Here is a 15,933-nt window from a genome sequence, read left to right on the forward strand (position 1 = left end):
AATCTTATACTCTACATTGTGACATAAAAAAAAAAAAAATATTGGGGTTTACATCCACTTTAAGGCACTCCAACAGGCCATGTTTTCAGGATTTCCCTCAGATGAAACATCTGTGGTAATTACTGAGGCAGTGAAACTTATCAAAATTACCTGTGCAAAATAATGGAAGTCCTGAAAAACACGACCTGTTGGGGCGCCTTGAGTGTAGTAAACACTGCTTTAGATTTACAAGGCTCTTAATTATACAATTTGTATACATACAGCACGATTACAGTGCCAGTTCCCACATCGCATCTCTGCTGCAGGCAGTTCACACTGCCCTCTGAACCTCTGTGGGTGTTAATACTTTGTTAATGACACCCCCAGATTGGTTTACAGATCGCATTGTTTACTCACACAGGAATCAGATTGCATAGGTGAGAAAACCCATGTGACCCAATTTCAAATGCGGGGTAAAAAGAAGTCCCTGCACTTTTGTGAGAAGTCAATGTGGATTCAGCCATACAATTGTATGGCTGAACTCGCATTGCACAGACAGGCATTACCATCGCTCTCTCCTCTCCCCTGCAGCTGGCTAACATGGGGGAGATCACATGGCTGGACTGCAGTGGGATGAAAATAGGTAGAGTATATACAGATATTTCTTAACCCCTTGGCTCCAGCCGTATGCAAATATGCGGTGCATCTCAGCGCCTGGTCCTTAGCACCGAGGGGCCACATATATGCGTGAAATTCTATCATGACACCTGTGCCGAAAGAACTCGCTGCTGGCACAGTTACCGTTGCCTAATCGAAAGTTTTCAAAACTTGTAATCGATGTGATTGGCGGGCACATGATCTTAAGCCCCACCCTGCCTCTTGGTATCAAACCTCTTATTAAAGAGCCGAGAAGCGCCATCGCTAAGAGGTTAAAGGTTAGTTTACACAGAGGGGGAGGTGACAATCTTAAGAGTAGTTGGGGTTATCCCTGCTTTACACTTTAAAGTACTACTATCATGTACTTGAATCCCAAACTCTAGCAAAGCCTATTTCTTTAGCTTTGGACAGAGAAAGGCAAGAACCATGGTTCTTTAAGCCTCATGCATACTGGACATTGAAAAATCACCAGTAGTGTTCGCTGTAGAATGAGTTTTGCAGCATTTTTGCAGTAGCGTTCCTTAGAAAAACTATACCCCCACAAAAGCTCATGGCTCAAAAACGCTCATAAATGCAGAATAGCCAAGTTTTTCAGAGGTATAGCATTTTTACATCTGAAAAAAAAAATCCTCTTTAAACCCACTATTACTGGGGGGAGGGGTTCCAGACAGAAAACCCCCACTAAAAAATGATGCAGAAAAATAGCTTATAGCCAAAAACAGAAGCTATAAAAAACGTCCAGTGTGGGGAGGTTTAGTTAAAACACGGTCCCATTTCCTAGAGTTAGCATGAAGACTTGAAAGAGAAAAAAGGTTAAGATCTGGGTTTCTTGGATGGTAAGTCAACCCAGGTTATTTTAAAGCAGAACTAAACTGTCTTTTTTTTTTTAATACTCAAAGAAAACTCCATGTCTCCATGCTTTGTTTTGTGGAGAAATAACTTCAAAATACACCCCCAAGCATTTCTATCCACAGCCATTTTCAATGATGATTGAAGTAACATTTACTTTCTAAAATCTATCTGCCCTTAGCTTCGGCAGGCTGGAGGGTGTACTTATTTGAGAAAACTCCTCCTCACCACCTATGCATGAAAGAAAAAAAATGCCCATGAAGATTCCTGGGATGTATGAAATAATTTTAGCCAAGGCCAGGAGGGAAGAATAAATAAATAAAAGCAGATTTTAAAATATATTATACCTCCCTGTGTATATAGTGCCGATTGAGAGAGTTTAGTTCTGCTTTACATCTACACTGTGTCAACACACTTCAGAAAACAGGAAAATTAAATATCTTCCTGTTTACAATAATTCCAGCAGCCAGTACACATCCTCCTACATGCAAGGAATTATTGATTTATATGCTCTGTAAGAAGAAAGAAACATACGGTTTTGTTTTGAACGTTTCATTTTCTATATTAGAGTTACAGGTTTTGTCTAGAAATTCAAATGGAACTTCACTCTTCCCAATTAGCATCGACCTAGTAAATAGATAGGAAGATATATTTACTGTTGTGCTCAAAAGTTTGCATCCCCTGGCAGAAATCCTTACATTTTAGCATGGATATTGAAAATATGACGGATCATGCCAAAAAACTGTCTAAGGATAGCGATCATATGAAGCCATTATCACAGTTGTTTGGCTTCTTTTTAAATCATAATGATAACAGAAACCTTTCAAGTGACCCTGATAAAGTGGAATGTTTGGCCTTGATACAGACGCACAAAAGGTGACACACAGGTTAACTGCTTGCCGACCAGTTATACGGCGGCAGGTCGGCTCTGCTGGGCGAGATCACGTAGCTATACGTCATCTCGCTAAGTAGCCAATAGGGGCACGCCCCCCTGCTCGCCCCTGACGCGCGTGCTCGGCGGGCGCGATCACGCCGTGCACACGCGATTGCTCGTTACAGAGCGAGAAACAGGTGCTGTGTGTGTAAACACACAGCTCCCGGTCCTGTCAGGGGGAGAAATGCCTGATCGTCTGTTCATACATTGTATGAACAGCGATTTGTCATTTCCCATAGTCTGTCCCACCCCCCCTTCAGTTAGAACACACCCAGGGAACACTTAACCCCTTCACTGCCAGTGTCATTTTTATAGTAATCAATGCATTTTTATAGCACTGATCGCTATAAAAATGCCAATGTCCCAAAAATGTGTCAAAAGTGTCCGCCATAATGTCGCAGTACCGATAAAAAAATCGCTGATCGGCGCCATTACTAGTAAAAAAAATAAGAAAAATGCCATAAAACTATGCCCCATTTTGTAAACGCTATAACTTTTGCGCAAACCAATCAAATGCTTACTGCGATTTTTTTAATGAAAAATATGTAGAATACGTATCGGCCTAAACTGAGGGGGAAAAAAATTTTTAATATATTTTTGGGGGATATTTATTACAGCAAAAAGTAAAATATATTATTTTTTTTCAAAATTGTCGCTCTATTTTTGTTTATAGCGCAAAAACTAAAAACCGCAGAGGTGATCAAATACCACAAAAGAAAGCTCTATTTGTGGCAAAAAAAGCATGACCGCGCAATTGTCAGTTAAAGCGACGCAGTGCCAAATCGCAAAAAGTGGCCTGGTCTTTGACCAGCAATATGGTCCGGGGCTGAAGTGGTTAAAATGCAATTAAAAAGGTTACATTTCCACATTTGTGGCTTTAACTGCAATTAGTGTCTCTATAGTCAGTGAGTTTGTTAGCTCTCTTGTTAATGCACTGGGCAGGCTAGATACTGAGCTATGGGGAGTGAAAAATAACTAAACTATAAAAAAGACCTGCGTAACAAGGTATTGAAACGTTATAAAGATGGAAAAGGACATCAAAATATATTGAAATCCTTGAATATGCCAGTCAGTACTGTTCAATCACTTATTAACTGGAAAATTTGGGGATCTCTTGATACCAAGCCAAGGTCAGACTAAGCCAAGGTCAGGTTGTTTGAAAGGAGCACAATACGGCGATTGGCTGCATGGTCGAGTCGTCAGAAAGAAGTCTTTATTGCTCCAATGCCACAAAAAAAAAATTAAAATCAGTGTTCATTTTTACATCAAATGTTGATTTCGTTATAGTCCTGACTGAAATGCTATTTTAGCTTTATTTGTATTTTAGTAGACTAAAATCTACAGTACATTTTTTTATCTTTTGAATAAAATCCCATTTTAGCCATCTGAATTGTTTGTCATATTTGAGTCAACTAAAATAGTATAAAATGGTCATCACAGTCTCCTGACCTTAATATCATCAAACCACTCTGGGGAGATCCAAAACATGCGATTCATGCAAGGCGACCAAAGACTTTGCCAGTAAACTGGAGGCATTGTGCCAAGACGAATGGGCAGCTATATCACCTGCAAGAATTCTGGGCCTCAGACAACTATTACAAAAGACTGCACGCGGTCATTGATGCTAAAAGGGGCAATACACAGTACTAGGAACTAAGGGGATGCAGACTTTTAAATAGGGATGACTTCATTAGTTTACTTGTTGCCATGTTTTGTTTTATGATTGTGCAATTTTGTTATGACCTACAGTTAGTTCAATATGAACCCCCATAAGAAATAAAATGAATGCGTTTTGCCTGCCCACTCATGTTTTCTTTAAAAATGGTGCATACTGTATATTACCAATTCTTCAAAATGAAGCTTTTGAGCACAACTGTACTTGTTTTAAACTTTTGTTTTTGGTGTCTTCAATTACTATATGGTTTCCAGGCCTAGTCAAATTATGTCATACAAGCACTGGGTGAGCTGTGACAGCACTCTGTTTGCAAGTAACTTTGTCATAATGTGCTAGTATGTCCTCTGTACCTGGGCCCTCAAAGGAGCTAGCCAGCCGCTCCACTCCAATGTCCCTGGTCCCTCAAGGAGCTGACCGCTCCACTCCAATGTCCCTGGTCCCTCAAGGAGCTGACCGCTCCACTCCAATGTCCCTGGTCCCTCAAGGAGCTGACCGCTCCACTCCAATGTCCCTGGTCCCTCAAGGAGCTGACCGCTCCACTCCAATGTCCCTGGTCCCTCAAGGAGCTGACCGCTCCACTCCAATGTCCCTGGTCCCTCAAGGAGCTGACCGCTCCACTCCAATGTCCCTGGTCCCTCAAGGAGCTGACCGCTCCATTCCAATGTCCCTGGTCCCTCAAGGAGCTGACCGCTCCATTCCACTGTACCTGGTCCCTCAAGGAGCTGACCGCTCCATTCCACTGTACCTGGTCCCTCAAGGAGCTGACCGCTCCATTCCACTGTACCTGGTCCCTCAAGGAGCTGACCGGTCCACTCCAATGTCCCTGGTCCCTCAAGGAGCTGACCGCTCCATTCCACTGTACCTGGTCCCTCAAGGAGCTGACCGCTCCATTCCACTGTACCTGGTCCCTCAAGGAGCTGACCGCTCCATTCCACTGTACCTGGTCCCTCAAGGAGCTGACCGCTCCATTCCACTGTACCTGGTCCCTCAAGGAGCTGACCGCTCCATTCCACTGTACCTGGTCCCTCAAGGAGCTGACCGGTCCACTCCAATGTCCCTGGTCCCTCAAGGAGCTGACCGCTCCATTCCACTGTACCTGGTCCCTCAAGGAGCTGACCGCTCCATTCCAATGTACCTGAATGAAGCTGGCTGGCCCCCTGTACCTGGGCCCTAAGGAGCTGGCTGGCCCCCTGTACCTGGGCCCTAAGGAGCTGGCTGGCCCCCTGTACCTGGGCCCTAAGGAGCTGGCTGGCCCCCTGTACCTGGGCCCTAAGGAGCTGGCTGGCCCCCTGTACCTGGGCCCTAAGGAGCTGGCTGGCCCCCTGTACCTGGGCCCTAAGGAGCTGGCTGGCCCCCTGTACCTGGGCCCTAAGGAGCTGGCTGGCCCCCTGTACCTGGGCCCTAAGGAGCTGGCTGGCCCCCTGTACCTGGGCCCTAAGGAGATGGCTGGCCCCCTGTACCTGGGCCCTAAGGAGATGGCTGGCCCCCTGTACCTGGGACCTAAGGAGATGGCCGTTCCACCCCAATGTACCTGGGCCCTAAGGAGCTGACCTGGACCCCACAGTTTAGTGTGGGTTGTGTCCCCTGTACACCCTCTCCCCTAGGAGCTGAGGTCAGTGCGCACTCACCCTCGGTGTGGCTGCTGGCACTGTGCAGGGTGACCAGAGTCAGGAGAAGGCTGTATATCCCAGAATAGGCGCTCCGGCGGGCACAGCAGTGGCAGTGTTGGTGCTGCAGCAGGTTGCTTGTCCTGGCCATGGTAAAGTGTACAGACAGGTGAACTGCTCTCTCAGGAACACAGCATGTGAATGTACTCCGCCAGCTTCCTCTTCCTCCAGCCCGGCTCTGTCACCGCACTCTTCTCCGTGCAGTCTCTCAACAACTCCGGCAATTCTTCACTCTCTTCCAACTGCTCGCGTCTCAACCGGACTCCACCAGAGCAATAGATATTCAGGGGCCAGAGCGTCTACCTGTGTTTTCATTTCCTCACACCAGTAACGCTGTAGCCGCAAACATCCGCTTCCTGTGACAGGCAGCGCCGCCTCTGAATGCAGGGAGTCGTCCACAGCGACACCTGGTGGACAGCGCTCGAGATTACACGCATGTCAGGGAATGGCTGCATATCTATGTGAACATTCACCTCTTGCGCACATGTTGGGAGCACGCGCCGGATGACACAAATTGGGCTTGTCAGGTGTACACATCAAGAGCAATGGATACCTACCAAGTCAGCTCACAACAGGGCTGATTCTGCTTTGTTGCTGAAAAACGTTCAACCACTTTAGGACCAGGCCTTTCTGGAACTTTTTGCTTACTAGTTGAAATTAGTATTTTTTTTTTCTAGAAAATTACTTAGAACTGCCAAACGTTATATATATATTTTTTTAGCAGAGACCCTAGAAAATAAAATGGTGTTCATTGCAATATTTTATGTCACACAATATTTGCGCAGCAGTCTTTCAAACACGTAAATTTAGCCCAATTTATTTGTATAATATGAAAGATAATGTTACACTGAGTAAATAGATACCTAACATGTCATGCTTTAAAAATTCGAACACTCGTGGAATGGCCACAAACGATGGTACTTAAAAATCTCCATAGATGACGTTTTAAAAATGTTTAGAGTTACAGAGAAAGTCTAGTGCTAGAATTATTGCTCTCACTCTAATGATCGTGGCAATAGCTCACATGTGGGGTTTGAACACCGTTTACATATGTAGGTGCAATTTACATATGCGTTTGCTTCTGTGCACGAACACAGGGCACTTTAAAGGAGTTCTCCAAGCTAACACTTTTAACCCCCGCTGTGCCCGGGCTGTAAAACTATACAAAATAAACTTTCACTTACCTGCCTACGATCCCCCGTTGTTCCGATATCGCCGTCCTGTTCTCCGGTCCCGGTCTGTTCCACTTCCTGCGGGTCGGTGACTCACAGTGCGCTCAGCCTATCAGCGGCCGCAGCAATGTCCCGTCACGGCCGCTGATAGGCTGAGCGCACTGTGAGTCACCGACCCGCAGGAAGTGGAAGAGACCGGGACCGGAGAACGGGACGGCGATATCGGAACAACGGGGGATCGTAGGCAGGTAAGTGAAAGTTTATTTTGTATAGTTTTACAGCCCGGGCACAGCGGGGGTTAAAAGTTTTAGCTTAGAGAACTCCTTTAAGTGTTTTTTTATTTTATTATTTTACTTTTTATTTTTACACTGTCCCTTTAATTTTGTTATCATTTATATTTATTAGGAACAATGTAAACATCCCTTGTAATAGAAATTAGCATGACAGGGCCTCTTGATTTAGAGATCTGGGGTCAGAAAGACCTCAGATCTCTCAATTACGTTTAAATGCAAAAAAAAAAAAAAAAAATTCCCTTTAACAGAATTTTTTTTGGCCCTTTAAGGCCGTTAGGCGGAAGTGACGTCAGACGTCACTGCGGTCTGCCAAGGACTGAGAAATGAGAAAACAACCACCCAGTTGGTTCCACCTTTAGCTATTTGCATATACCTCACCCCCAGGGCCGCATTTGCTCTCCCTGCCGCCCCAAGGCCAGGTTCCACAATGCACCCCCTCCCCGCCAACCAAACCCCCCCCCCTCAAATCAATGGAGAATGTGCGGCACAGTTAGTTCAAATATGTTTTGTTTGTTTTTTTACTTTTTTATCACTTTTTTTATTTTTATTTATTTGTAGCTTGTCGCTTACTTTTTTAAATTTTTGTATCATTTTCTTATTATTTTTCTTATACTTTACTTTTTTATTTTATTAATTTAATTATTATTTCTTATTATTTATTTATTTTTTATAAAAAAAAAAATCACTTAACTTTTTTGCTATCACACAGGAGAAAACAATTTCCTGTGTGATAGCAATTGGAGGTGACATGTTCTCTTTATTGACCCTGTCACCTCCAAAACAGGAGTCCTAGCACTGTGCTAGAACGCATGTCACAGCTGAGATGGGAAGAGCACAGCTCTCCCCTCTCACTGTGTACATCGGCAGCAGGGACAGGAGACAGACTCGGTGGCCGGGGCGAAGACAGAGCCAGCAGAGAGAGGTATGTGGGGTGGGCGGGCGGGGGGGGGGGACGGACGGACGGGAGCACATATTTTACAAGTGATTTCGGCGACATCGCCGCAATCACTTGTTAACGAGCAAGCGGATTCCCCCATAACTTACCGCCCTTAATTGTTTGTTCCGGGCGGCGGGGGACTCCATGCCACTGCCGCCCCTTAGAGCCCTGCCGCCCCAAGGCCTGGCCTCAGTGGCCTTTTGGGAAATCCGGGCCTGCCCACCCCCACCAGCTTCATGCACACTAGAGAAGCAGAGAGTGGTGACTGACAGTTACTGCTCTCCACTCCAAGAAGACTGAAAGCTGAGATATCAGCAGTCATGTGAATGTTCAGTTCTCAGGCTTAGAGCTGATGTGGGACACCTGCAGCATGACATCGATGCTGCAGCATGGAGGTAAGTATGTATGTTTGTATTTTTATGTATTCCAAGGGGTCATTGGATCTATGCGTGTGTGTATGGGTGTAATGTTTTTTGCAGCACTAGGTTACATTCACACGGTTGTAATTTTTTATTTACAAGTGTTTTTATTTACAGATCTGAATGCAGCTGCACTGTTTTCAATGGAAACATTTACACAGGTGTGTAAGTATGTGCTGCGTTCAGATCCATAACACAGAATCCAAAAACCTTTGTCTGAGGACATGTATATGCCTTCTGGCACTGAAAACGAAACACAGGAACGTTTTAGGAATTTAAAGGGTGAGGGCCCTTGAGATGAGCAGAGTGGTTTACCAAGACTATATTTTACGTAGTAAGAAAGGAATATCTTCTGATCAAGGCTCCATCTGCATGGTAAAATGTCATGCACTGATTTTTTTTGTCTGATTCAGAAAACCAAAGTACTAAGTTTACCAATCCTTGCACCATGTGAAAATATGTGGTAGGAACCTGTGTATAGCAGTAGGTGCTCGTAAGTTGTGGAATTGGATTCTGTGAAAATGATTACCCAGCCAAACTTTGGGAGAATGTCCAGAACATGATGACCATAAGCCTGGAGAAAAATAAGGAAGCCAGATGAAGCACCTCAGTCAAAATGATTGCATTATTACCATTCTTAAAGAGGATGCAAAGCCTCTAGAAAAAAAAATACACCCTGAAAGACAAAGGTATAATGAGCTAGTATGCATAGCATAGCATACTAGCTCATTATGAATTACTTACCTGAGATCGAAGCCCCCGCAGCGGTCCTCGTTCCCCTCCTACGTTGCCGCCATCTCTCCTGGAGTAACTTCCGGGTATCGCATGCGCCGTAGACATCAGTGCCTGTCATTTGCAAATATCTCCTAAACTGTATAGGTTTAGGAGATATTTCTTGTACCTACAGGTAAGCCTTAATATAGGCTTACCTGTAGGTAAAAGTGGTCTGTATTAGGTAGATTCAGTAAGAGTTAGGCCGGCTTATCAGTAGATAAGCCGACCTAACTCAGAATCTACGCCAACGTATGTTTAAGCGTATGCTCAAACAGAGATACGCTTAAACATATCTAAGATACGACGGCTTGCGCCGTCCTATCTTAGATTGCAATATTTCGGATGGCCGCTAGGTGGCGCTTCCATTGCGGTCGGCATAGAATATGTAAATGAGTTGATACGCCGATTCACGAACGTAGGCCGGCCGCCACAGTCGATTTACGCCGTTTCCGTAAGGCATTTTCAGGCCGAAAGTTATTCCATCTATTAGGTGGAATAACAATGTTAAAGTATGGCCGCGATATTCGAAATGTTTATGTTGTTTGCGTAAGTTGTCCGCGAATAGCGATTTACGTCCACGTCGAAATCAATAGGCCCGTGCGGCGTACTTAGCCGCAATGCACACTGGGAAATGTAGGCGCCCGGCGCATGCGCACTAACAGTAAAACGTCAAAAACGTAAGGTCAAGCCTTATTAACTTTAAACATGCCCCCCTTCCACACATTTGAATTCGGCGCCCTTACGCCCGCCCGCTTTAGGCTACGCCGCCGTATATTAGCAGGCAAGTACATTGAGAATCATGTACTTGCCTAGCTAACTTACGGCGGCGTAGCCTAAACACGCTAAGCTACGCCGCCGCAAGTTTGCACCATTGTACCTGAATCTACCTATATGGGTTTACAACCACTTTAAGGAGTATCAGTTTTATGCCCTTTAAAGTGGAACTAAACTGTATCTGAGCACCACAAACTGTAATGCCTTGTACACACGATTGGTTTTCCCGGCGGTAAGAACCTGCTCGGTAGCTTTTTCCCCCTACACACAGGGCCGGGTTTCCCGGCAGGAAAACTGCCATGAGAGCTTTGGTCGAGAAACCCGGCCGTGTGTATGCTCCACCGCAGGTTCTCCCCATAGGTAAACTGCCAGCTTAAAACCGCCAGGAATCCCGGCGGGAAAAAAGAGAACATTTCCTGTCAGGAAAACTGCGATGGAGCATACACACAGCTGGGTTTCCCAGCCAAAAGCTCTCATGGCAATCGGTCGTGTGTATGAGGCATAACCCTATTTAATTCATTTTTAATATTTAAAGCAAACTCATCCACTCGTTCATGTCCCCATGCTTTATTTTGTTGAGAAATCACATTGAAGGACATCCATCCCACTTTCAATCTCTTGAGTAAGGATGGATTTACTTCCTAAGAATCCATCTGCTCTTAGCTCTGGCAAGCAGGCTGAAGGGTGTGTTTAACTAAAAAAAAACATTCTGCAGATGAAAGAAAAAAAAATTCCCATGAAGACTCTTGGGCAGAAACCAGGAAGCAACTGAAGAAATTAAAAAAAGGTTTAAAACAAGTAAATATGTTATACCTTCCTAGGGTAGAAGAATGCAAAACCTACCCTTAGCTTCATATACAGCCCGCCAAGGTAACCCCTCAGGGTAGATGTTAAGGTCCTGACCCAAACGAGGTAGCTGATATATTAAAGAAATATTGAAAAACATTATTGGAATATAATACATTAAAAAACCACATATTAACGCAAAAAAGCAGGAATTATTTAGACAATCTCTCTTGGCTTATCTCTTCTGACATAACTATTCCTGTTTTTTTGCGTTAAAATTTGTTTTTTTAATGTATTATATTCCAATAATGTTTTTCAATATTTCTTTAATATATCAGCTACCTCGTTTGGGTCAGGACCTTAACATCTACCCTGAGGGGTTACCTTGGCGGGCTGTATATGAAGCTAAGGGTAGGTTTTGCATTCTTCTACCCTAGGATAATGCTGTCAACCCCTCCCATGGGTTGATTAGCACGGGGTGATGGGGAGTATTGGTTAGCTTGTGCGCACCTTAATTTTTTAGGAACTATGGTCTCTAATGCCTCACCACCTATCCCAGCCAAACTTATATACCATACATATTCTCAAAATTTTGTATAACAATGTTTATATATTTAATGTAATTTACATTGTATGTGTGTGCTAAAACTGTTTTGTTTCATTTTAGAGTATCTCACAGAGACGATCTTGTCTTAATTCCCCTGAAGAAGCCAGTGTCTGGCGAAACTAGTAGGGTTGACTCAATCAAAAAACATATCTCTTGAAATTGCTCCCACGATCTATTTTTGCTCTATTTGTATCTTGAATCATATTTTATCTTGTAAAACCCTAATAAATATTTTCTACTTTTGATATAAAATAACTTGTCTGGTTTCTATCTTGGCACCGTGATAATCCCCCCAACCCCTCCAATCCCTTTTCTTAACCAACCCAGGGATGAGGTGCTGTATCCCTACTAGGACTCTCGATCACTAACCCCCCACCCTTCCATGTTATACCTTCCTATCTATTTACTAAAATGGTTCTAAAGACAGAATGCATTACTGTCACTTTGGCAGCTGACAACTGAAATGTCAGTTTTTTATTGATGTCTGTGCGCTCCAGTTGGGGAGATTCTCCTCTTTTTGGCCTGTTCACTATTAACACCAAAAGTAAGATCGAATCTAGAAGCTCTATTCTGGTGAAGTTGGTGCCTACCTGGTGTAGCACTACCCCCGTAGGAGCTACTGGTTTAGATTTGGGCCTGCACGTTACCTCGTTCCCCGTTGTCTAGGCGTTGAGAGTCTGTAAAAAGTTCAATGTCCACAAGTTACAAATCCTTTTTCTTTCGCTTTTTTTTCCAAACAACATGTAGAGGGATGAAGGATCAGGGGAAGGTTCAGGCGCACAAGGCAGATCACTGGGGAATTGCTAAACTTCGAAGTCACACTCACCACTTTCTCTCGAGTGGGTATTGCTCACCCGGATAGGCCCCTCTCACCTGGCCTAGCAGCTGGGATGATGCACGAACAAGAATAATCTCAGTCTCTGCCACAGACTGGTTGCAAGTTCACATGAGGGATTCTGGAATCCTCTGCCACAGGATTTGGTACCCAGAGATCCAGCCTTACAGTTCTAGAGCCTTTAAGCCAACCCGGCGTACTGTAAGGTATTGTAGGCTACGGTGCATCCTTCACTAAGTTACCAGGCCTCTCCCTCCGCTCGGTCCTTTCCGGGGCAGTTCCTGGTTTCCTCCATTAAGTGGCTTCCTCCTGCAGGACAGACAGCACAGGATCACCTCAAGCATAGGCCCCAGTCAGGACAACTAGGCCTACCAGGCAGAAATGTAGCCTCGGGACAGCATGGGCATCTACCTCATGCCAGGAGGGCCACGAGGCGGGCAAGGGCCCCTTAAGTATCCTTCTCCAGCATGCCCAGTGGTGTCATGTCAGTAAAAAATTGGCCATGCTAGTAAATTTTTGGTGTTTTATTAGTAAATTTCACTTTGGTAAAGTTGGCAACCCTTGTATGTGGCTTTTGGTCGCATATTCCGACCGTGCGTATGCTCCATCAGACATTTGCTATCAGAATTTCCGATAATAAATGTTTGAGAACTGGATCTCAATTTTTCCGACAACCAAAGTTCTTGTCGGAAATTCCGATCGTCTATATGCAATTCCGATGCACAAAAATCCTAAGCATGCTCGGAATCAATTAGATGCATGCCCGGAATCATTGAACCTAATTTTTCTCGGCTCGTCGTAGAGTTGTATGTCACCGCTTTCTTGACGTTCAGGATTTTCCAACAACATTTGTGTGACTGTGTGTATGCAACACAAGTTTGAGCCAACATTCCGTCGGAAAAGAAATCCACTGTTTTGTTGTCGGAATGTCCGATTGTGTGTATGCAGAATTAAAGTGGTTCTAAAGGTACACATTTTTTTACCCTAATCCATTCTCTGTGTAGCACTACCCCCGGAGGAGCTGCTGGTTGATGCGGGTGGCACGATTACCTCATGGCTCCCCCGAATTCCTAGGGGTGAATGATGTGTATTGCATTTGGTAGAAGTAAAGGAATGTCCACAACAGGTGCTCTTTGCTGTGCTCTTTATTACCCAGCCGGGTAAAAACAATAAACTTGTGGTGAGGAAAGTAAAGTTGAAGAAGAAAGGAGAACAGCAGATTCAGGCGTGATGATAGGGAAACAGTCCTGCTCCCAAGCGAAACAATTCTCTGCGCCACTCCTGCCTGAGTGGGTTTAGTGTACATGGACAGGCTTCTCTCACTGACCTGGCAGCCGGAGTATCACTCGAACATTTGTAGGATAAAGTCCCTGCCACAGACCCTCCTTGGTGAACGTCAGGGAGACACCTCTGCCACAGGCCCTCTCTGACTTGTAGTTACGGAGGCAATCCTCCTTAGATAAATGACGCTTGGATCTCCTTCAACTTGACGCTCAGGTACCGACTGACAGGTGATCAATCCTTCAGTGTCCGGCTACCTTGATCCCCAGTGGTTTGTCCAGGCACTTTTGGATCGCCAGCCTCTCAATGGCACTCCTCAGACGTACTCCCCACCGAACAGCAATACAGCTTGGGATCCTCAAAGGTGGGAACCCAGTCGATCACTGGGTTCCCGACGCTGTTCAGATGCTCCGGGCCAACATGGTCCAGGAACATCGCGTGGCACGCATGCCCCGGCCAGGTAGGCCATAATGCTGGGGCGCCTTGATGTGGGTGCCACACAAAGAAGAAGACCCTGAACCAATGGCGTCTGCCCCATAAATACCCTCCCCCAGCATGCACAGCGAGGCCAAACCCTCCTGATTGGCTGCTGGGGAAGAGCACCCAAACCTAGACTCCACTGCTGCCATCTACCGCACAGGGGCGGGAAGAGCACCCCAATGCAACAGAATAGCCTACAGCACAGCCAAGCTGAGACAGAGACCCTGTTTTACACTTAAAGCGGAAGTAAACCCATCTATTTGATAGTTTAAAAAAAACAGTTAACATTCCCGGCATGCCGGAAATGCTAGATGTCACATTTGCTTGTGCTCTCAACCAAACTGTCAAACCATCCAATGGCTGGTTTCATAACTGATCACATGTGCACCATCATGGCAGTTGCAGATTAAACAGAGGCCAAGATGGCCGCTTCCTTGGCTGAAAACAATAGGAGGGTTTACTTCCACTTTAACAATTTGGATTAGAGTTTAACTACACTCTGATCTACCACTAAATTTAACTAGCACCGGTACCATAAAGTACACAGGCGCTACATCTGCATAAGGTAAAAAACCCTTCTGTATGCAGCTCCCTCACCAGCCCCTTTTTAAGCCTCATACACACGATCAGACTTCAAACAAACTTTTCTGTGGATTTTTATCTGAAGGGCGATGGCCTATTGTTGGTTGATTTTCACATTGGTTCTAGGCATGCGTGTTTGTACTTCGGACGAAAGTCTGATGGATTTCTGTACACACGATAGGACTTTGCACCGTAGGACTTTTGTTGCCGAAAAGTTTGTCCGTTTGCAGAGCAAACTTTTGTCCGATGAAAACCAAAAAAGTTTGTTCGATGGAGCGTACACACGGTCCGATTTTTTTGAAAACTTGCTCATTTTGAAGTTTGTTGTCAACAAGTCCTACAGTGTGTATGGGGCTTTACACTTACCTGAGCCCCATCTCAAACCCGTGCTGTGCAGAAGAGCAGCAGCTCTCTCCCTTCTCATTGGCTCAGAGTACAGCCTGAGGGTCCATTGGCTCCTGCTGCTGTCAATCGCAGCCAGTGAGGAGGGAGTGGGCGGGGGCTCTGTGTGTCAATGGACTGACAGAGCGGGGCTCAGGTACAAGCACACACAAACGCCCCAATAGCAAAAAAGTTACAATCAGGTGCTAACAGCATAAGGATTAAAAATAGTTAATGTTGAATGAGAGAGTTCAGTCTGCTTTAAAAGCATGAATTTTATCACATAACATAAAACTGAAACCTTGTTAAGAACATCATTATTCCAATCACTTAGAAGTACGTTGAACATTTTTTATTGCTCTATAAACTATGCTATACGTCTGTGAATGTTGTGGAGTATTTCTGTCATTGTCTTTATTTACAACACTATTTAGTCTGATTAGATCATCAACTAGATATGCTTGCACTCTCCCAAACTGGAAGAGGATTTGTTCTCCAGTCTATTGTCCTCACTTTTCAAGAGGTGGTGAGCAACACTGGAATAAAGGCCAACAGAACCTACAGCTTAACCACTTCCAGACCTTAGGTGTTTTTCAGATTCGGTGTTTGCAAGACTAAAACAGTTTTTTCTGCTAGAAAATTACTTAAAACCCCCAAACATTATATATTTTTTTTCTAACACCCTAGAGAATAAAATGGCGGTCATTCCAATACTTTTTGTCACACCGTATTTGCGCAGCGGTCTTACAAGCGCACTTTTTTTGGAAAAAATTCACTTTTTTTAATTAAAAAATAAGACAACAATAAATTTGGCCCAATTTTTTTATATATTTTGAAAGATAATGTTACGC

The 15,933-nt window shown here is 44.6% G+C and overlaps 1 protein-coding gene across 3 annotated transcripts in view; it reads right to left on the reverse strand.

Annotated features, from left to right (window-relative positions):
* The window catches only part of TMEM131 (transmembrane protein 131), a 227,954-nt gene extending 221,813 nt beyond the window's left edge, over window positions 1-6,141 (reverse strand). For 2 of the 3 annotated variants that reach the window (XM_040336325.1, XM_040336324.1), the window contains exon 1: window positions 5,723-6,141. In XM_040336325.1, the coding sequence (XP_040192259.1) occupies window positions 5,723-5,852 (130 nt within the window). In that variant the 5' untranslated portion in view covers window positions 5,853-6,141. The remainder of the gene's footprint in view (window positions 1-5,722) is intronic. The other variant, XM_040336323.1, reaches the window with a different exon arrangement.
* Between the last annotated feature and the right edge of the window lie 9,792 nt (window positions 6,142-15,933).

Source organism: Rana temporaria, chromosome 2 (assembly GCF_905171775.1).
Source record: "Rana temporaria chromosome 2, aRanTem1.1, whole genome shotgun sequence".
NCBI classification, from domain to species: Eukaryota; Metazoa; Chordata; class Amphibia; order Anura; family Ranidae; genus Rana; species Rana temporaria.